The sequence below is a fragment of the Mchenga conophoros genome, linkage group LG7 (genome assembly GCF_057382185.1).
Source record: "Mchenga conophoros isolate Kocher_MC1m ecotype Shallow Benthic linkage group LG7, M_conophoros_male_GT1.1, whole genome shotgun sequence".
NCBI classification, from domain to species: domain Eukaryota; kingdom Metazoa; phylum Chordata; class Actinopteri; order Cichliformes; family Cichlidae; genus Mchenga; species Mchenga conophoros.
In genome coordinates this window covers 1,203,579-1,227,036 of record NC_140532.1, presented here as the reverse complement: position 1 = coordinate 1,227,036, position 23,458 = coordinate 1,203,579, and the positions used below count along the sequence as shown (strand labels likewise).

Here is a 23,458-nt window from a genome sequence, read left to right as displayed (position 1 = left end):
AATCACACCAACAGTCGCCTCAATTAGGTTTTTTTATTGTAAGGTAGACCCTACAATTATACATACAGAGAAAAACCCAACAATCATATGACCCCCTATGAGCAAGCAGGTATTGGTTTTTTGTTTGTTTTTTTGTGATACTCAGTTTTTACTTTACTGCTGTCACTTGAGTGAACCTGATATGCAAGGTCAGGGTTTGTTTGTGGTCACTGTTTTTTACATGGATAATTTTGAAAAGGAGTACTGCTAAAAAATGTCAGCGAAAGAAAAACTAAACAGGTAATGAAGAGGAGAGGAGGCAAATGAGTGATGTGAGTGACCTGAATGGACAGGATTGTAAAGGAGAATATCAGAGAAAATACTCAAACTGAGTTATTTGGACTCAAGTATGTTTGGACATGTGCAGTGGGAGGACAGTGCATGTATTTTACAAAGGATGGCGAATACGGAGCTGACAGGCAGGAAGAAAGGAGGAAGACCACAAAGAAAGGAGGACTTGCTGTGAGTTGGTGTGACAGAGATGCATGCTAGTGAGATGGAGGGAGATTATTAATCTGAAGGAGCAGAAGAAAGAAGAAAAACAATATGACAATAAACAGCAGTGTACAAATGTAAATGCTGTACTGAAATCTGTATTTTTAATTCAACTAATTAATGGAGTTATATGTCATATATTTATTTACTAATATATGTGTTTCACGATTATTATCACTTTATATTTCATTTTTTTACATCCTTAGTTATTAATTATTTGTCAAGTTTTAAATTTAACACCTACATTTAGTTAATTTGTAGTTTCGTTTCTGCCTGTTTGTTTACAAATCACTTTTAATGTGTAAACAAAGAGCTACAAGCTGCTAGGAGTTTCAAAGGCGCAACCATTAATGTTATTAGAGGGTCGTCCAGCAGGGGGCGATGGTGCACCTACACACTGTGAGAGCAGTAAAGCCAGAAGAAGAGCTCTTCCCCTCCTCGTTCATCACCACAGGCTGTATCTGGTAACATTGGCGGAATAACACCAGGAGAGCGTCTTTTTCTGGGTGTTTTTAAAGCTGCCTTTTGCTGAGGTGAAGTTTAAAGGCAGGCAAAATGTCGTCTTGGGTGAAATCACCTGCGGGTGGTCGGCGGCCCTCCGGTAACCCTAACGGAAGGTGAGTTTCCAGGCTAGCGAGGTTAGCATTAGCTGCTAGCTCACAATAATATAGAAACGTGAAACGCTGTCAATTAGCGGCCCTATAAACCGCCACCTGTGCTGTGTAGTGCTCCACAGCCGCGTGTGTTTCGGAGGGCAGCTCCATACCCAACCAGAGAGGAGAGGACCGAAGAGCTCAAGGATGCCCTGGACAGGTACCAGCCTCGGGCAGCCTTTTTGTTGTCGGCAATGGTTTAAAGTGACCAAAGCTTTATTATGAGTGATTTACTGTGCACCTTCACTTCTGTGTGTAGTGCTACACGTCATTCATGGTTTTGTTTTAGATGAAAGAAAATGCACCGTCTTAGTAAATAAAAACTGCATTTAAAGCCTCCAAGTTGCTATAAGTCATATTTAATAGTTCCTTATAGCTGCCCAACTCTCTTTATGTCAGCACTGGGGAACATCTTACTTCCTTCCCAGCCAGACTTTTCTTTCCTCCCTGAAGGTAAATCATGAAACAAATAATTCTAGGATCTTGTTTACAGGTTTAACTGGTTAGACCAAACTTTGAATGCAGCTCTCCAGTTTGAGTACACTTACAGTTTCAGCTGCCTAGCGAGGTTGTAGACTCATCTTTAACACAGAAATCACTTTTATTTGGGTAAGTTCATAATTGCATGTGCAACAGGCAAAGCAGGTACTGATAGAAGCTTGGTAGTTTGGAATCATAGATGTAAAATGAACTAAAGTTACCTGAACATTAATTTTTAGTGTGTGTTGTAAAACTGTTAGTGCTTAGTTAGAGTATATAAGCTGAAAGCAGCTGTTCTGAGCTCTGTGCAAACTGCACTGACTTTTTTGCGGCCATGTCACCAGACTAGTATAGAAGTAACGTGTTACTGCTGCTTCCTGATGAGAAAAATATTGCACACTGTTCACTGTAGAGCATGTGCTATATGGATGGAAGAATTGGGGCCCACCTTTTATCTTTAAGTGAGGTGTCACAGGTGTGTGCTCCTGGCTGTGGCGTTCCAAACATTTGTGACGGGATGGGTCATTCAAACGAGTACGCTGAATTTGAGCGTCGTACTATAATAGGATACCGTCACTGCAACAGTTTCTTCTCTCCTACATATTCCACAGTCAACTGTAAGATGTGTTTTTGTAAAGTTTAGCAACCAGCCACTCGGTCACGAATGTAAAGTTAGAGAGTGGGGTCACCGACTGCGCTCTGCTGACTCACCAACTCCACATTTCCAAACTTCTCAATGAACATCTGTGCTGACATGCCACTGGAGTTTCAGGGTTTGGGTTCCGGCAGCTGAGCAGCTCCCGTGGGTCTAAAGTGTGGGTGATCCCATACTTTAGTCTCTATTCTGTACTTTGGGACAGAAGACGGATGTAATTTTACTGTCAACTATGACAAAATCAAGTATTTCAACACTTTAGCTGTGAATCCTTTGAAAGTGTGAATGTCAGAATATGCTGACGTAATGTTTTAGTAAGACATCAGGAATACGGTGTTTGCAACAGTCTACTATTGTTTCTGTGTTGTGAGGGGAAAAAGCTGTTTGAGTGAAACTTAAAACTTTGATGCACTGAATGTCGGACGCACAGGCTCCTTCGTGCACTTGCTCTCTGAGTCTCACTTTCAGAAAATCTATTTTTGGATATTTATATGCTCGTCATATTAAGGTGTCGTAGAGGAGGCATAGAAATACCTCCCATATTAAACTGTTATGACACTTTTCACTGCTTTTTTTCAGTTATGAAGAGCTAGAGCAAATCCAAAACTACAGTGGAAGTGTGAAGTACGAGGGCTACAAGCATCAGCCAAATGGTGAGATTTGTTTCTTTGTTTTGTCCGTATGAGCAAAATGGATACGCTTTACACAAGACATGTTTTTAAATACTCTAAAATCTTAATTACACATTGATCCAAAGAAGAAAAGAGTGCAGTAATATTTTTGCCGCTTTTCGAGTCTCTTTCAACGTCACCGTTCTCAAACTTCCAGCCAAACCAGAGGGTGGCACTCCAGCAGACAGACGTAAAACGCTGTATCAGAAGTTCTACAGACAGGTGCAGGAGGAGAGGAAGCCAGCCGACTGCGTGGTTCTCTCTGTTACCAAACAGTGCCTGTGAGTATTTATTCATTGCCAACAGAATTTGCTGGTTTATCCTTTACTATCAGCGTGAGGAGACTGATATCATTCAGTGTTTCCCCACACTCGGGCCGACTCATATTATCTTTTGTTTTTCTATCTTCCTCAGTCTTATATTAAAACCTTAGTTGATGCTAACAACCTTTCCCCGGCTGGTGTTTTCCCTACCGGTTGGCTTGCTGGCCAGGTTACTGTTGTAGTGTTTCTCAGTGTCATTGAGTCAACTGCACCGTCTTGGACTGCAGCTGGCCACAGTAGTCGTCCTCCTGCTTTGGAGCTCTGCTGTGAGCTTTAGGGTCACTTTAATCAGAGCCTGCAGCAGATGGAGGACTGGTTCTTGTGCTGCTGTGCTAAGCTCACAGAGACCGCAGAACAAATGAGTGCTTCCAGCAGCAGCTGCAGACCATGACTGTGGAGTTTTGGTTCCCTGCAGGATGAGACTTATTGGATGAAAGCTGTTTTGATGTGTCAGTAAGTATGAGGCAATGAAAGTGTTAGGAGCAGAAGGACTTATAACTCTGTATCAGATCTTATCCTTTTATTATCACCGTCAGTTTTTTGCTTGCCTTTCTTTACTTTCTTGGTGTGCTGTGCAGGCTGCAAATCGTTTCAGCTACGAGGCTTTGTTCACATTTAACGTGCTGTAACTTCAAATTTGTTCTGGCTACTCAAGTTTAGGTTCTTGTTCCCTTTGGAAAGTCTTTTTGTTGATGTATTAACAGTGTTTCACACGCAGACCCTGTGTGTAAGTGTTCATATAACCACATTTCCAATGCAGATGTCTGCTGTGAAGCTTTGTCACCATGGCAACAAACAAAAAAACAACAAAAACCAAAGTAAAAGCCCACAGGTTTTTTTGCACACGTAGTTTTCTTCCTGTGTTGTGTTGAATGATTGTCTGTTAAATTAGTTGTGATAACTGACAACCACAGACGAAGCAACGTGAACACCAGCAAAAAACACCTCACTTTGTCACTCACACAAACACATTTACATAAAGTTGGAACAGCTGTTTGTTTTTGGTGTCTTGATCAGTCAGTAACGAAGATTGTATTCATTTATGCACAGTCAAAAAATGTCATGTAGCACATCTTTAAAATTCAGTGTTCAACTACACACTGATTTGCATTGAAGTACATTAACAGATACATACATGTGAAGGTTAAACATTCTTGAATACACCTTTCACATATCAAATGTGCCACTTGGATCACGTTCTGTTAAAATACTCTTTATTTTATGCTTTTGAAAAACTGCCACAGTTGTAAACCAGTAATCAATCAATCAAACAAACCTTTATTTGTCACATGCAAGTTTGCACCTGCAGTGAAATTGGACCCCCCCACCCCCCGACCATGACATTCTACACATGGTAAAAGTCTAACAGAGTAGCGGTCAAAGCACACTAAAAAACTTGCACTCCTTATGCTCTGCAAGATTGCAACATCATCAGTCAATTTTCACGCACTTCTACACTAAAAGCAACGATTAATTTGAATCACAAATATGGCCGCTTAGGCTTGATTTAGGCCATACTCCTGTGTTGAATGGCACGGCCATGCACCCTATACTGGGTATACAGACGTGTCCAAGAAGACTTGCTGAAGTTCAAACTGAGCATCAGAATCAGAGAGAGTGCTGATTTTAGGGGACACATTTAATGTGGAATGGTTTCCAGCACCTTGTTGAACTTGCAGGGTGTACTTAATAAAGTGTCCTACTAGTATAGTCACAAGGGTGTCAACCACTGGAATTGGTTCAGCACAGGAGTATAACTCAAGCTAACTATGAGACTCAGTTGATACAGATGGACTGGCAGTTATAAAATGCTTATTGATAAGTATAAATTGATGCAGCACTTTATTTGGCTTTCTCAGTATCCCAAAGACACTATGAAATACTAGTATTATAATATTTACGGTACAAACATCTCATTAAGAATAAACCCACAATACAACACTAATCACACCGATGAGAGATTTGAAAATCTGTGTTAGCTTCACATAAAACACTGTTTTTGTTGGAAAAGCACATTTTAAATGAAGGAGTCACCCTTTGCTCCGTCACAGATTTAACTCGGGGTATCTCCTATACGAGGTGAGTCGCTTAATATAGAAATGTCACGTTAACAAAGTGTTTCTCTTCCTCTCAAAGGGATTACCCCAAATCGCTAAGCCAGTGCTTGCAGGAGCGTGGCCTGTCAGTGGAAATGCTCTACCTTCAAGCGGAATCGGGCCTGACCCGGGCCCTACAGGATGTCCGAGCAGAAGGCTCCCCCTTATGTATTCTGGTGGAGCAGACAAACGTAGCTCTGTCCTCCTGCACTGTTATCATATTCTCAGAATCCCTCAAAAGTAAGTTCGTACCCCTCGTATTCCTTCAAACTTACCAAACCATCCCTTTTACTAGGCTCAGTTCAACAGTCTGTAGATTCCACATCTTTAAACACGAGGTCTAAAACAAATTTCTTGTAAAACCAAATAAATTAAAAAGACACACTACCATTTAAAAGACCACTATCTAAAGTTACACAAAGCTACAGTTCTTCAGTCATGCATGCATTTAAAAACTGTGCCGAGTCTATCATATCTACATGTTAATAGCTGGATCTTGGCAAACGATCCTTTGGCTAGCACATGCATATACTTCACACAACAATACATGACAATACATCCCAAAAAAACCAAACCAAAAACTAAAAAACGGTCAATTTATTACAACATGTGTTTCATTTTATGGGTCATCAGTTCTGTCACTAACTGCTATCTTAAACCAAATAACAAACCAGACCAAACCAACAATCAGACTTCTTTGGAAGACGGCACAAAGGCAACGTTGTAGCTACCATTCAGACTATTTGTTAGCTTACACACCAACTTTACTTCATCTTTGATTTTTGTGCGATAACGTGAGTGTTACTCTTAACAAAAACAAATAAACCAAATCTGTATTATTATCAGACGTATGCACGATCTGTGCCAGGTGCCAAACGCAAGACCTGGGCTTGAGGTCAGGTTCAGCTGCATATGAGGTGCAGTCGAGACGTTTAGCAACACAGACCATAAAAGTATTTCTGTGTCACCTCAGTCCTGTGGGAACCAGATGTACCAAGTGTCGCAAAACTACAACGTTTCAGCTGAAACTTCATTTCAGGGAGGACAGAAAATTCTCAGGATGGTGTGAAGTAGGGCTGCCACAAACGATTGTTTTGATAGTCCACTAGTCACAGATTAATTTTGCGATTAGTCGACTAATCAGATCATCATCCATTGGACAGAAAACGTACAGCTTATTGCACCAGCAGCATCTGCTCTTATATAACTATCATTAGCTTACAGCTTTATGTGTTTAAGGTCTGTGCTAACTAAAAATAAACACAAGATGGTAGTTTATTAAATTTTAATGAAATTTGCAGCTTGTCTCGGTGAAGTTTAATAAACTCAGTCGTCTGCGCTTTGCTCCCTAAAATATAACGGGACACCGGAGTAAATTCTTGACCATCTCACACTTCTGTTTAATCAATTTTCTGTTTGACGTTTGTTCAGCTGTGTGAAAACCACCCAGTGGATTAATAAAGTTTTATTTTATCTAATCTAACCTAATCTAATAACTTTAATCTCAGCCAAACCGATTTACTCAGGAACAAATAAAGGTCTGTCATCTCGGTTGTGGGCAAAAGACCTGGAACTGACAAATAAAGGCTATCTCATCTCATCAACAAATAAAAAAACACAGAAAAAAGCCAAACAATAACATTTTGAAGTTATCTAAGTGACTCATATATGTTTAACCTGAGTAGTGAAAGACGGCGGTGGGTTTGAAAACGATTTGCCGGGAGTCCGGTGTTCTCACGGCTCTAGTGAGCCTAGCCCCCGGCTAGCTATCGAGCTAGTGGGTAACAGACATCTCCGAAAACGTCGGAGCGCTTTTGAAAATATGCGGTGTCCTGATAAACTGAGCAGATATTTGAGGTTTACACAGCTACATTCTTACCTGAAAATATGTTAAACGTTTATTTTGTGACCCAGAAAGAATAATAAGAGTAATATTAAAACTAACTAGCTGCCGCCATTGTTGCAAACTGAGCTCTTAAATCCTGCTACTTATTCCTGCGCCTTTCAGGATCTTACAAAGCTTCAAACGACGCGTCGACTATTAAATTAGTCGATTAGTTGATAGTCGACGTAATCGTGACTAGTCGACTAATCGTGGCAGCCCTAGTGTGAAGATTGTATACAAATCCTTTCACAGTTCCACAGCGGCGTGTATCACAGTTCAGCTGACCCAGTTTTCTCCTTCGAACTCCTACGGTCGGACTCCTACTGTAGGACTGCATTTTCACATCTGAACCTGGGAAGCAGATTTGCTGTGAATGTCAAAAGGAGACCGTGACCATGCTCCTGATGCCTGTGGTTTCTCAAACTGAGAAATTTTAGGTCGAAGCTGAACAAGCAGCACTTTTTAACAGAGAGTAATCCTCGACTCCAAAGCCTGAGCTGAACTTTGGATCTGCATCAGATCAGATACTGGCTCTAAATATGATCACGAGGAGGAAACTGGCTACATTTAAATCAGTTATGGTTTTATGGACCTTTATGATCTAACCTCGTAACTGTGGGGATTTTCATTTTTATCTTTTGTATCCTCCTGGACGAAGCGTGCGGCCGGTTTTACAGAGGCATGACCCAGGCTCTGGATAAAATCAAACTCAAGTTGTAATAATGTGCAGTTTGCTTTAAATCTGCTTAATATGACATTTTATGCTTTATTAGCACACATACACGACCTAATCTTTATAACACAAATGTTAAACACATTGTTAGGTGAATTCAACCAAAATTAGATCAATTCAACAAACACAATTGTCTGTCCTCAGAAACAAAGCTGAAAAAGCGTCACCATTCATTATATTTAGAATAAAATGTCTGGATGCACATTTAGATAAATTCAGTACTTACTAATCAGGTTGTATTAAAGTTACTGATAATGCACGTATTTGCACAAAATGCATGTCCCTCAGTGCCACACATCCAGCAATCCAACACCACCCCCACCCCCCGAAGCATTACTTACCAAAATACTAATTTAATCAGCTGATCCCAACATTGACATCAAAACGATCTCAGCGCGAGCTGAAAGGGATCTTTTTTTCACCTCTTTCTCCTACCTCAGCCTCATGACACTTCACCGTTACCGTTCCCTTTCCCTCCTCAGTCCATCGAAACATGCCCAAAGACCAGGCCATGGACTTTGTTCTAGCAGAGTACAACCGTGGACTGGCTAAAGAGCGACCCCCGAGGGACCCAGCAGACATTGCAGCCGAGGCGTCGCAGCTGCTCGATGACTTTCTGGATCGAGAAAAGATCGCGCGCCACACCGTTCCCTCTGAAACACGTCAGCTCCTCGTACTGTTAGGCGAGGGTGTCCATCTGTACCCCGAGGAGTTGGAAACCATCTCGGAGTACGTGCGCTCTCGGCAGGACCACGTACAAGGTGAAACGATTACACAGCAGTTCCTACAGAAGCGCTGTTTCAGCTTTGACTTCTTGTATCAGCTTTGCTTTGTCCTTAGGTCATATATCTCTGTTTCACCTGCGTTTTATCTCTTCAGCTTCCAACAGTGAGGGTGAGAAAGGGATCATGTTACCTCCAGGGTTGGGGAAACCACCTCCTCTGCTTCCGACTCCATCTGGGCCACCACAGCCTCAGCCTGCATCTTTAACAGGGGGGCCCATGGGAGACCACGCCTCACCTTCACCTGTACCCCTCTTGCCTTCACCAGGTTTGGGTTTTCCCTCTTTGTGTCTTTTTAAATCTGTCAAACCTTTAATGCTGTGAGGCTGTGAAGCATGATGAAAAGTCCTGGTGTCCTACTTTGGTGAGAGTGCTAAAACCTACCACGGCATTGCTAATCATGAACAGCTAGAGGCTGATTTGCTTCTTTTTATTTTTAGTTGCTCATCCCAAAACCAAACCTCCTCCGCTGCTCTCCTTGCATCGCCTTCCTGGTCCGTCGTTAGGGGGCCCAATTGTCCGAGGTCCCCTGTCGTCACACATCCCTTACGGCGGTCCCGGTGTGCCTCGTGGGCCCCTGCTCCACCCTCCTCCTGTGTTCCACCCAGGCCCCAGAGGTCCCACTAGAGGAGCCCCTCCCACTCTAAAGAGTGCTCGCCCTCCACTTCTGTCGTCTCCAGGTTGGTCTTTGGTTTCTTTTGGGGGTTTTTCTTTCTTTTCTTAAACTTTTGTCCTAAAGTCGTGTTTTTTGCCTCTTTGTTTTCTCAGGTGCTCCTCTTCTTCGTCAGAGTGTCCCCCGGCATTAGGAAATGAGACGCACACACACACAAATTTGCAGGTTATGAACAGTGTATCACTTCATGTTAGAGCAAAAGCATCCTTTTTTATGTTTTTTATCTAAATTTAGCTGGAAGATAAATGAAGGTTGATGTTATGTCTTCAGCTCACTGTGGGTGGTTTGAGTGGTAATGTTAAGACCCCCCCCCCCCAAGGCATCGGTGCCTTTTTTATGTTTTGTCCGTCAGGGTCTGTAACTGTTGGTGAGTGTTGCACAGGTCCATCAGGTAGTTCGTTTAGCTGATTGCACAGAAATGCAGCCACGCAGTAATCAATACCCAATCACGGCTGCAACAGGACGTCTTCTGTATTAAACGCCACGAGCCTACTTGCTGTGTACAGTTTTTCAACATGGTGCTTTGAATTTCTCAAAGTTTCTCTGGACAACAGATATTTCACTTTATAATGGTTTGTTCTTCGGAGCCGTATGTCTGGTTCAAATATAACTTGATTCATGTGTAATTTTATTTGTGCCACAGAGGAAAACGGTCACTCTGAAGGACTCTGTATGATGCATGCAGTATCTTCATGGCAGAACACAAACACGTGTATTTGTTAAATTGCATTTCCTGCACTGTGCACAGTAAAATCGCTGTCGTGTACAGTACATTTCAGTAAAATAATCGTCCTTGTGACGTTGGATTTGCAACTATCAGCTTTGTTTTGTTACCCAGGCTTCTGACAGAGTCCTTCTATCAAAGCACAAGACTAAGCTCCAACTATTTCCCAGCATAAATGAAAGAAATGCGACTCTCTTCATTATAAGTCCAGTGACCACATATTTTCTGAATGGCAGGTCTGATGTGAGTAAGAAGGCTCCACAGGTTTGGTTACACGCTGTGGGTTTCAGCCTTTAAGCTTAATATCTGTTAAATATGTGATGCAGGCAGAGCACACGAGTCTGGAACAAACAACTACTTATCATATGTGGCTTTTTTTGTCATTGCTAGAATTTCTAGCACACTGTTGTTTTGTTGCTAATATTTATTAGCATTACTGAAAAGCATTTATCTGGTTAAGAAGCCTTTTTCTGTTGGAGCTGCGGGAGGCTGAGGCCTCACAAAGACAAACACTTTGCTTTGCTTTTGTAGATACTGTAAAAATGTTTTTTTCTTCATGTTTTTGAACCACTGTATGCTTTTCCCTTTGCTGTGCGGCGTGCTGATGTTGAACAGGTTTGGAGTCCCGATTATATTTTCAAAGAAAACATTTATAAATGTTTTGAGACGTTTTTCTTTTATTACGAATTAAAATGAACATCTTGATACAAGTTCACCAAACTGACGCATCTTTCTGTAAGAGTCTGAATAGATGTTAGTGCTCAAATTCCTAACACATACGTATTGATCAGTCTATTTAAGTGAATAAAACATAAAAGTGAACCCTTTGTGTATTTTGTACAACGAGCTGCTGCAGCAGCGAGTGAGGCCTGGACAGGCTTTGGTTTCGCTGCATCGGTTTTTAAAGTTGTATGAGGATTTTTTTAAGCTCCAGTTGAAGCTCTCGCGTGGATGGAGATTTCTGGACTCATTTTTATTTCCATACTGGAAGCTTGCCTGAGCTGCTGTACAGTAACACACAGGAAACAGCTTCCAGGCTTCATGGTAGCGAACTGCATATTAAGTGGCACAGAAGTAGTTGTGTACATTTGTATTGGTGATTTTCTGTCGCGTGTTTGCTGTAATGTTCTTTTGACATCTTAGTGTAGTTTTAAACACCAGAGTCTCTACTTTGCTCTTTTTATACACAGTCATGTTGCTGACCTGTTGCCAGTTGTTCCAGCTGTTTGTTTTTACTGCCACCTGCTCGTCTAGCCTTTGTTTATCAGTTTATATATGTTCATATATTCTACTGTGAACAATCAAGATTATTATATATGGTTTTAATTTATTTACAGTCCTGTGCAAAAGGGTTTCGGCAGGTGAAAGGTGCTTTCAGAAATATAAACGATTGTTTATTGGCCCCAAATGTATTCTGCAGGACAACGACCCAAACACACAGCCAAAGTCATGAAGCGCTATCTTCAGCGTAAAGACGAACAAGAAGTCCTGGAAGTGATGGTACGGCCCCCACAGAGCCCTGATCTCAACATCGAGTGTGTCTGGGATCAGAGACAGAAGGATGTGAGGACGCCGACATCCACAGGAGATCTGTGCTTGATTCTCCGAGATGTTTGGAACGACCTACCAAGATTCTTTATTTGTCACGAACATAGTTAAAAAATGGTAAATGGCCTGCATGTGTATAGCGCTTTTACTCAGTCCCTAACAGTGTTGGTCAAGTTACTTGAAAAAAGTAATCAGTAACTAATTACTGATTACTTCCCAAAAAAAGTAATCCCGTTACTTTACTGATTACTTATTTTCAAAAGTAATTAGTTACTTAGTTACTTAGTTACTTTTTAAAAACACGATTTACAACCTGAAGAGGTGATAAAGCGATAGATCTTTCAGCCCAATTCTACTTTTTCTGCATAATCCATCATACAAAATGTAATCAGATGGAAAAGTCTCTTTTTAAAACTTGTTTTATTAGTTTTAATCTTTTAACTTTATGCTTCAAACAAAAATTTAATTATCTGCAACATTCTCTGACTGGAAGAAATTAGTTTAACATTTAAACCTATTTTCTGCACATTCCAGCACATAAAATAAAATATTTTTGTGTTTACACTCAGTCTTTCAAATAGATGCAAGTAAAACACAGCAGAAAATAAATAAAGTCAAAGACTCAGCGGTCCTGTTGCTCTATTTTCACCTGTAAAGCAGGAGTTGGGTAGGCGGAGGGTTACCCTGGTGCAGGTGTGCCGCGGTCAGTGGAAGAATCCGCGAGTTTCTCTGTGAGTTTCCCATTACGTCGTAGCTACTCGGTGCTTGTTGGAAGTTTAGGGGTTTTTCGCTGTAAAAAGAAGTTTTCTTCCCACGCACAGCGGACACTAATGTTTTTGTCACTTTTTATGGAATCAAACTCAAAGTAAGGTCAGTACTTCCACGCTTTAAACGCTGCACGCTCATACTCTCTCTGCACTGATATATGATCCACTGTTGATCTGCACACAGCTGTTGTCACGAACGTCGCACTCGCTTACGTCACTGTCATGAGACATTCTCGCAAAAAATCACGGTTTTAGTAACAGCGTTCCTACAGGAAAGTAACGGTAATCTAATTACCGTTTTTGCAATAGTAATCCCTTTACTCGTTACTTGAAAAAAGTAATCGGATTACAGTAACGCGTTACTGCCCATCTCTGGTCCCTAAAGACCCCAAAGCGCTTTCCACTACATCCAGTCATCCACCCACTGGTGATGGCAGCTACATTGTAGCCACAGCCACCCTGGGGCGCACTGACAGACGGACACTGGTGCCACTGGGCCTTCTGACCACCACCATCAGGCAAACATGGGGTTAGTATCTTGCCCTACAGTGGCTACAGCCACCCCTAATAAAAGTACAACACGCAGGTGACCTGATACGCTCGACTGTGCAAAAAGAGAGAGAACATTATATTCAGTGAGTGAGTTACATTATATAAATAAAACAATCTGGAAATTTACAGTTCAAAATCTGAGCATTGTGTGAGTGGGGTGTTAAAGTGTGCTGTAGTGAAGCCAGAAGGCTCAGCCGTGATATGAGAATGTGGTAACAATGACAGGAGAGAAGCTCCTCTTCAGCCTCTCTGTTGCTCGGGTGGTGTTGCACCTTCTGCCTGATTGCAGAAGTTGGGACAGTTTATTGCTGGGATGGGACGGATCCTTCAGTATGTGAGCTGCTCTGGACCAGCATCTCCTGGTGTAAATGTCCTGTAGCGAGGGGAGAGCAGCCCTGCAGCAGCGTTCTGCTGTATGGATAACTTTGAAGAGCTGTTTGGTCCTTACAGCCGAGTTCCTTCAAAAACTGTGTGCCAGTGTACTATTAGATTATTCTGTTATTATATGTTACCTTATATATGTAATCAAAGTAGTTGAATTAGAATACTGCTGTAGATCACATTATACCCTTTAATATAGAGTGTGTGAGCTGTATGTAGTTTAGTTCTCGTTATACTTTTGAGTTAACAGAACATATTCACTTATTAGTTTATTAGATAAGTGTGCATCACTCTGTATCCTTGATCTGCTGTGAATGTGTTACATGCTTAATTGTTGAATCATGAAGAGAAGATTGTCAGCAGGAGACTCTGTGTCTAAGACAGGGGAGATAGACAGACCACATTCCACACCCCCACCTTACAGAAAGCAGAGAGACAACTGCCGAGGTCATAACTTAGGCGCTGTAACAGAGAAAGAATGTGATGTTTTGGCTTTTACGACTAGATGGGGGCCACTAGAGACTATAAAAAGCTGAGCAACCCGTCACCATTTTGAGACTTGCTGTGACCCTCTTCAGGCATGTCTCCCCATCATGATGGTCCTTATGCTCTTAAGTGTTGAATTGTATGGAAATAAATGATTGTTGATTGAGCATAAATACACCGAGTATTGTCCTTCCTTCAGCCCAAAGATTCAAAGAATTGGGAGATTTCAACAGTACCTAGAAGAAGGCCAAGGCTGCTCACACCAAATGTGGATGTGATTTAATTTCTCCTTCTTTCATTCTCTGCATTTTGTTGATTGATGAAAATAAACAATGCTTTTGTTTTTGAAAGCTTTCTTTGTTTACAGCATTTTTTCCTCACCTGCCTAAAACTTTTGCACAGTGCTGTATTTTTTAAAATTATATTTCACAACTTTTTGCGGGTACTGGGGCATCAGATGTTACACACTCTATATGTTCAACCAAACTAAGTGGACAAGCAGCCTGGTGTGTGCACTCACGCACGCTGTTCAGAGGTTTCATTAAGCGATTTTGCAATAAGATGAGACTTTATTGATCCTACGCAGGGAAACCTGTGCGTTACCACAGCTCAGGTACAGATAGCAGAAGAATACAAAGAGTATACCAGAATACAGTCAAGTAATACAAAATAAACAAGATAATACAACAAGGACTTGCAACAGTAGCTGAGGTTCTGAACATGTTATATATTTTCCATCTACTATCCATATGAGGCTTGTGGAAATATGCAAGTATTAAATTTCAACTATTCTACTCTTACTGTGTAAGTAACAGATAACTATAAGTATAGACATGTACATGCACACATACATGTACAAATACACATACACCAAATATGTAGACATATGCATGCACACATCCATACGTCACCACTTCATGCATAATGCATCAATAGCAAGAGATTTGGGGCTTCAGTCATTTGAGGGATGTTTTTCTTTTCTTTTGTCAAAATAAAAAAAATCTAACGTTACCTTAATCCCGTCATGTGACACTGCGAGGCAATATTGTCCTCTGAAAGGAGAAAAACATCAGTTTCCAAAGCTGCAGGTTAAACTGGATTTTACAGCCCAACATTTTAATTCAAAACATGAAACTGGAATAAAATCGACTTTCTGTTTGAAGGAAAAACGATGCTGCTGCTTGGATTGTATCGTGTGTGCTTTTTTGAGTTGACATGAAGCGTAAACCTGTAGAAATCCTGTGACGTTGCACCTTTTCACCTCTAGATGGCGACACAGACCTGTTCTTTTATTTGATGTCACAGCAAAAGTTTGTCCTGTCAAATTGTTTATTCTTATGAAACTTGCTAATTTAAACACTCCTGAAACACAAAGTTTTCTCTGACAACACGACTGTGTGCCAAACCGAGTGTGTGACCAGCATTTTCATCCATCACTGTGATGCTGGCATCGTGACTGCAGTTAGTTGTTGAGCATCTTTACAGTCAACATCATACTACCCAGAGTCAAAGTAATTATATGTATAAATAGAAAGTGACATCTGCATTACTGCGTCGTCCTAGCTTTGCATGAATGAAGATGTTATATCGTGGCACGATCTTCCTGCCTCCTCATCTCTCTCATTTAACAACAAGGATCAGGTTTTAAATTGGATGGAACTGGGTGTGGATGTGACGGAGTGCTGCGTTCCCGTCTCTTTCCTGTTCCTGAGAATAAATTGTTACTTTTCTTACTGTATAAAAGTAGAAAAGAAAAGAACAACTTGTGAGATACTTGCTGTGTAAGTAAAAAGTGCATTATGATTATTTCACTGATGACATTATATGTGGGAGTCAAATAAGCTGTGACACAAACACAGAGCAGGAATATGGCTGAATGTGTCTGATACTCTCCTCATGGTGCCTCCACCCCCTCTCCTCCAGCTGTGGCTGCACTGCTGTGAGGAGCCCATCAACTCAGGAAGTAATGGACAACTGTCTTCACCTCATTACACCAGCCTACACACAGACTCTGATTGGACACTGTGTGTGTTTGAAGGCAGTGCACTGTCAAGTAGCTCAAATTCATATTTCTCGTGTCTTACTTTGAAGAATTATTCCAGCCTTTGCAGAAATGTGTGCAGGAGAACATTTCTAAAGAGTTTGATTTAGCAGACTGTGTTTGATTTAAGTTTTCCTTTTAAAAAGCAGCATCCAGAGAACTGACAGCTTACAGATACTTCAGATCATCTGTCATAACTGATGTCATTTTTCATCTGTGTGGGTATCATGTATTAATAATACCTTAAGCACCTCATGAAAAGGGCTTTTTCTAATAACTGTGCAGTTTCATAATTTAATTGTGCATCATAATTCACAGTATCCTTTGATTGTAGTGCAGTAAAATAAAGCAGAGTTTGCAGTGACTGTGGTTGAGTCAACCTCTGAAGGGAACAATTACTGTCCCTGATTTTCACAAACACGTTTGTATGAACATTTTTCTCATTTGCTGCACTAATAAAAGTTCAGTTTGGGGTACATGCTGCACTTTCCTGAGATTAACATTTGTGCTACATCCCAGTTTATGGTTTACAACACTGATGAGAGGCCAGATGACAGAAACCTTATCATTACTTAAAATAAGAATAGTGCTTGTCATGGTGCCCGTGTCCGCCCAGCCGGCCCCCAAGGCTGCATGTGTTCTGTACTCTTTCTCCCTCTCTCTCCGCTCTGCCTGGGCGGAGCTCACTGCGGGCTCCCGCCCTTGGCCCACACACCTGTTCGCGATTAGTTGTCATTACCTGTCCGCTATTTGAGGCTGGGACAAAGACCTTCTCGTCGCTGGATGATTGTGACACGTTAGTCGTCCTCTCAGCTCCCGCGAATCTGTGCTGAAGTGTTTTGTACCTTGTGAGTAATTTCCCTCTCCTGTGCGATAGTTTTCCTCCCCGGACCTGTGACCTTCCTGCTGTGCGAACGTGTGTGAGTTTGGATGTGAAGACGAGAACGAGTGTGAGAGAGCTTCCTCTTGGACCTTTGGAACCCTGGATTTCCCTCACTGTATTTATTCTGCGCTGCTGTTGTAAATAAACTGTGTTTGGAAGCATCAACCTGCTCTGCGCTCGAGTCCCTGCTGTCGACCGTGACAGTGCTGAAGCCTGTCACTCTGGTTTGGTTCCTACCTATACTTAATTAGAGCTTCGTACATCTCTGCCATAAAAACACATTATTTTAAATAAGCTGTCATTTTATGTAGAAAATGATCCTGCTTTAAACTTCTTTAGTTTGATGTGTATTTTGTGCTGTTTGAAACTGAGCCCGAGGCGTCGTCGTCACAGTCAAAAGGACATTATTGAATCCTTTTTGAAGGCTTCCTGCAGCTAAATAAATATCAATTAAAATATCAAAATAAATACTATTCAGTTACTACAAGCCATCTGGTCGCTTTAAGTACAGCCACATGGTGCGTGAGGATATTATTAAAAAGCCATGCATTTAAGTGCATTTATAGATAAATACAGAAAGCTTCACACTCAGCTTTATTAGCAGTTTTTCTCCTGCACGCATAGATTTCATTTTTCTTTTTATTTCTGATTTACCATTTACATTGTTCTCTCGACTAATTAAAATGAAAAGAGTATGGCTTTAGTTTCAGTCACTAGTTTCTGGAGGTCGCTGCTGAGCTTGCTGGGTCAGCACATTAATGCAAAAGCTGCAGCAGACCTGCATACATGGAGTTTGTTTCTAATTGGAGTGCACTGTTGTGTCGGGGGGGGGGGGGTTATGAATATTATTAGTTTTACAACATCCTTTTTGTATCTAGTATTCAGTAGCTGACATGGTCAGCAGATATTGTAGTTTGAAGAGCGATGTGCTGCTACAGCGCGCCGGGTATCCGCTCCACCTCTGTATATGACCTGTCAGCCAATCAAATATGACATCGATACGTAAAAGACAATAAAAAAGGGAAAACACAGAGAGCTTGCGATCGTCTGCTCTGCCTCGCCGTCCTTTAACAGCGTTCCTCTTATTTGTGACCTCAGCCTTCACGCCCAGCCATCTGTCGTATCATTTGCAGTGTGTTTGCCACCAGGCTCTGGTCATTTAAGTAGAAAACAAGCACCCAATTAAAACACTCTTCTCTTCCTCTGCTTCCTCTTTGATGTCTGCACGGTCCACCCCCCAACTTTCCTCGTTCCTTTTCACTTATCACCCTCTTTTCCCCTCCCCACCCATCCACGTTCTCTGCTCCCTACTGGATATCAATCAGAATCTATCACCAGCACCTCTTCCTGCTGCCTTTGTGTCAGAATTCACAGGAACTTCATCAAATGGGAAACTGTTTCATTGTTACATTGGACCCTTACTGTGCGTGTGCGCGTATGTGTGTGTGACAGAGACAAAGAATTAATGGAATGCACACACACCTCCTCACCACCCATCATCACATGACGGCACCACACACACACACACACACACACACACACACACACACACACTCCTATCACCGTCATCACTCACTCACTCACACACACACATTTATACACACATTAGGGTGTTAATTGTTGTGATAACACCTTCCAATAACAAGGCTCTAATTATCAACATGTTTGGCTGTTGGAGTGTGTATCTGGCACTTGTGTATGGATCATGGGGTGAGCGTGTTTGCATGTGTGCCAGTGTGAGGTGTGGCACCAGGGGAAGAAGGTTTGATGATTTTGAAATATGCTGCGTCTGTGCATGTGTGTGTCTGTGTGAGGGGGTCTCCGCTCCCATGTACGGAGCGATGATGTCTCCGTCTCAGTCCACATTTGCATATGACAAGGCCTCTTTTGTTGTTTAGTTAATTGCAAATGCTTTATTTGAGAAATGACACCAATGCAGCGCATGCATCAAGAGCACATTAGAGCAAATTACCAGCTCTTTCTCCCCTGAGGCATCCTCTCTGGCCTCAAGTGCAGGATTTAAAGAAAGGTGCCAACGTTTAAGGTGCTAAAGGTCCTGGAAGATAAATGCGGTGGGCTTTAAGAACATCACCTAGTAAGTACGAATATTTGAGATGGGGCTTGTCATCTTAAGGATACGTATGGATTTCTTTGCAGTCTTAGAAGCATTTTTGAGCATTGTTGCTCAATCTATCAATGCAGCAAAAGTTGCAATGCAGAGAGCTTCTAGTTCACATCCATTAAAATGTGTCTCTGTTAATGTATAAAAAGAATTGATATGTTCCTAAAACCCATTCTTGAACAACTATAAACAGGTGTGCAGCGTTTTTGGTGCCAGACTTCCCTCACTTTTTTATCAGGTACCTGCAGGATCATAGACCTACTGCAGACTAGCACCTCTCTTTATTCTAACCCGAGGCTATCTTTGCCTCAGCCTGTATTCGGGCAGACATTAACCCTGTGTGCAGAAACGCAGCTCTCCATGACCACTGTGTCGATGCAACATGGTGCCGATGGACTGTACTCTCGCAGAAGAAGCAAACAAAAAAGAAACAGAAGAAGAAAATGCAGCTCTGTTAGAACAGTAACAAACCAGTCCAGTTTATTCCAGCTCACATTCATGCTCAGCATCTTCAATGAGTTCTTCTCAGAGAGACGGGGAATATGCGAAAACAGCTTGAAATGACCCTTCTTCCTGTTGTATGCAAATATACTGTATATGCTGTAGAGCTAAAAGTATAACTAAAAGAAGACAGTAAATAATTTCACAAAAGTCAAACCCGCTTTACAGGACTGGCCTAAAGAGGCTGACTCTGCCTGGCTACCTGACAGAGTGCCTGGCTAACTGGAGGCCAATTTGTTGGCTGTTTAGCTAGTAGGTATACTGAGTAGGCAGCTGCTTGGTTTCCTGGCTGGCTGACTGTTTCACTGGCTGCTGGGTTACTGAGTGGGCAGCTGGCTACTTGCCTGCCTGACTGGCTGGCTGTGTGCCTGCTTGGAAAGCTGGCAGTCTTACCCGTGTCCCAAGCCAAGCCCCTGCGCCCCACCAGATCTTAATTGGGTTAAGTTTGCCCGCCACAGATAACATTTCTTCTTTCTTCTGAGAGTATGGAAACAAACAAAAAAAATGGTCTGGCACTAATGACGCTCCTTAACGGGGCTCTTTTCTGTTTAGGTAGAGGGAAATTAGGAAAAAGGGGGGTGGGTTCCCTGCAGAGGCTGATCAACGAGGGAAACACGGCATTGTTAGAAACGAAGCACTCAATGAGAGCGGAGAGTACGAAGAAAGAAAAGAAAATGGAAGAAAGTCAATTTGGTTTGCATTTTAGTGCTGCCACTGTTTCTTTTTAACACTCTCCCATGACTGAAGGCACAGGAGACGGAGACATGTCATTGTATGTATGCATGCAGATTACACACACACACACAGTTACTTTTTGTTCAAAACAAAACCAAAGAAATGCTTCCACTTTCGCCTGAACCGGGAAATTCAGCAGACAATACCAGTTTACAGGTCTGCACAGTTCACAATAATATTCTTCATTCTTCTACTAGAACATAATGCAATATAACTTGAAAAGCACAAGAATATTCTGTAAAAATACATCATTTCATTAATTCCAATATATATGAAATTATATATATGGGAAATATAAAGGGGTGTATTCATATAAGACACCCTTGGGTTGTATTTATATAATAAAACACAACTTGTTAGAAAACTGTGTAAACAACTGCAGATTCGGGCCCCACTGTGACGTCTCCACAGCTGCAGTATTCTCCTGAACCATAGATTTTGTCACTCTAAAAACTTCAGCATCGGCCATTGTTCAGAGGAGAAGGATTGAAATCCTGTGTTTTTTCCACGAAGTCCCGTCTTTTTCAAACTGTTGCCTCTGTGTGATCTTTGAGCCTCTGAGCTTCTTTACTGATATGTCATTGAAATGGTGGTAAAAACTAGAGATGGCACGATACCACTTTTTTATGTCCGATACCGATATCATAAATTTGGATATCTGCCGATACTGATATGACTCCGATAGTGTTTTTTAATCAATAAAACAGTTTTTCAATATCTTGCTGCATTTTGTATAAGTTCATACTCAAGTTTAAAAAACAACGACAACACTAACGCTATTCTGTTATACCTGCATGCAAAAAAAATAGTTCAGTTTCGCAATACTGATCAAGCTAATAAACTTAAACCTGCACCATCCTCCCTATTCTGGTATTTTAAAGAGTAAGCAACCTAACCAATAGGGCTCCAACTCCCAGCAACGAAAAAAAAAAATAAATAAATAAAAAATAGGGAACCATCCCTCACCCTCATGATGCTTAATCGACGTAATCAACCTTAATTTGATGCAGTGTGGAAAAAAATGCACAGAAATCAATTATTTTTCAAGAAATATTAAATAGATTCAACATCTTTCTTCAACAGAACTGCACAGATGGAAAAAGTACTATAGCTTACTAGGGTATATTACACTTAATAGTTACTATATACAGTAATGGACTTTATACATTTTACATCATATTAAAACTTTGGGTGTAAGAGTCAGATAATTATTTATTAAAAGCTCGACAGAATAAGAAAGAAAAGTATGTCTTTGTGCCCCCTTTTCCCTGTTAATGCCCTATCGGCCCCCCTGGCTAAACTTTGCTAGATCCGCCCCTGCACAGTTACCAGCGTCAGCTACGTAGAAAAAGATCCTCGAGTAGAAAGTAATATTAAATAAATTCTAACAACAGCTGATCAAGCTTAAACGTGCTGCTGTTGTTCAGCCGCTGGTTTCCTCTTTCTGGTGCAAAGTGGGCCAAAAACAAACAAGAGACACGGACTCGCGACAGAAAAGCCGATCAGCTGATCGTTAAGCAGTTTCACGATTGAAGTAGCAGCAAGAAGAGAGAGAGAGAGAGACAGAGGCAGTCGCTCCAGGTATCGGTTGTTAAGCTTAACGCTGGAATGCTTTACAAACATTCAGAGATGAACTTACACACTTGCTTTACTTCTCTCTGGGATCACTTCCTCGGAGATGAAATGCCCGGTTGGTAGCGAAGCTCCAAATGTTCAACCAGACCGCAGACAGGTCACAACCGCTCTATCACGTGACGCACACTGCTCCGACATGCTAAGATTATGAGGCGAGTTACCAGTGTTGTTCGTGATATTTAATGGATCGGATTACATTTCTTTATTTCCCCCCGATATCCGATCCAGTAATTTAGGCCAGTATCGGACCGATACGATACTTAATATCGGATCGGTCCATCTCTAGTAGACACGATCATCTACTCATGTCTCGTGAGCACTCCTGTATAATTAAAGTTATCCATCCATCCATCCATTCGCTTCCACTTATCCTTTTCAGGGTCGCGGGGGGCGCTGGAGCCTATCCCAGCTGTCATAGGGCGAGAGGCGGGGTACACCCTGGACAGGTCGCCAGTCTGTCGCAGGGCCAACACACAGGGACAGACAACCATTCACACTCACATTCACACCTAGTGACAATTTGGATTATCCAATTAACCTATCCCCACAAGCTGCATGTCTTTGGACGGTGGGAGGAAGCCGGAGTACCCGGAGGGAACCCACGCAAACACGGGGAGAACATGCAAACTCCACACAGAAAGACCCCGGCCTGATGGTGGAATTGAACTCAGGACCTTCTTGCTGTGCAGCAACAGTGCTAACCACCGTGCCACCGTGCTAATTAAAGTTATTATACTATATAATTAAAGACGACACAGTTACAGCCTTTAATGTGCACTCTGTCAAATGACCAGCACGGGGCGACCTCTGGTTGATAGAAGAAGGTATGAAGAAAAAACAGCCCCGTTAATCATTTTATTTATGATCAGAATACTCCCCCCCCCCCCCCCCCCCAATCAATTTATGGTTCGTTACTTTCCATTTGAAGTCGTTTAATACAGCATTATGCTCGTTTTATACACTGTAGGATAATAAATAATGAAGCACTATTTCCTGAGTTGAATCCTTTGTGATTCTCAGTTAGCTCCACCCCATGTCCATTACACTCATTGTCCAGAAAGTAGGCAATGTTAAAAATGCTCAGCTGTTAAATAGACACTAGTGTGTGACGTCGCAGCAGCTACCTGCATCTTTTGCACACAGTTTATGTTTTCAACTCAAACCTTCACTCTTCCAGGTGGAGAACCACATCGGAGTCGTGATATTTTAAAGACAAAAATACAAAAAATATTAAAAATACTGAGATTTTAGAAAATGTGCTCACTCTTCTGTTAGTCTGCTGATTATTACTCCATAACTGACATTAAGTTAGGTACAGTGGCATAAAGTGTAAGGCAGCAGAGAGGCAGCTCTGATGAGTGATGAATGTAAGAAATCTTATAGAGGAGGCAGGAGGCCTGAAGGACGGGTGAGGGAGAACACACAGGTGTGTTTTTGTGTGTAAATACATACACATATGTCCTGTTGCTCATCTATAATATAGTCTGTAATCTATAAGCCTGTGGCCCACTGACTCCTCTCTCTGTCTCTGCTCTGGTGTGAAGTGCTGCTCGTCACTTCCTGTGCTGAGAGGTGTGGGCTGGCAAATGTCATCACAT

At 41.7% G+C, this 23,458-nt stretch overlaps 1 protein-coding gene across 2 annotated transcripts; it reads left to right on the top strand.

Moving 5' to 3' along the window:
* The first annotated feature begins 948 nt into the window (after nucleotides 1–948).
* On the top strand, nucleotides 949–11,026 carry LOC146569262 (nuclear receptor coactivator 5). Of its 2 annotated transcripts, XM_085281413.1 has the most exons (9): nucleotides 949–1,151; nucleotides 1,261–1,347; nucleotides 2,902–2,975; nucleotides 3,151–3,274; nucleotides 5,453–5,652; nucleotides 8,513–8,791; nucleotides 8,910–9,080; nucleotides 9,253–9,492; nucleotides 9,581–11,026. In XM_085281413.1, exons 1-9 carry the CDS (start codon nucleotides 1,090–1,092, stop codon nucleotides 9,616–9,618), a joined length of 1,275 nt encoding a protein of 424 aa, XP_085137539.1. In that variant the 5' UTR covers nucleotides 949–1,089; the 3' UTR covers nucleotides 9,619–11,026. The 2 variants fall into 2 exon arrangements, with proteins under 2 accessions (XP_085137539.1, XP_085137540.1); XM_085281414.1 differs by lacking the exon at nucleotides 1,261–1,347.
* Nucleotides 11,027–23,458: the final 12,432 nt, after the last annotated feature.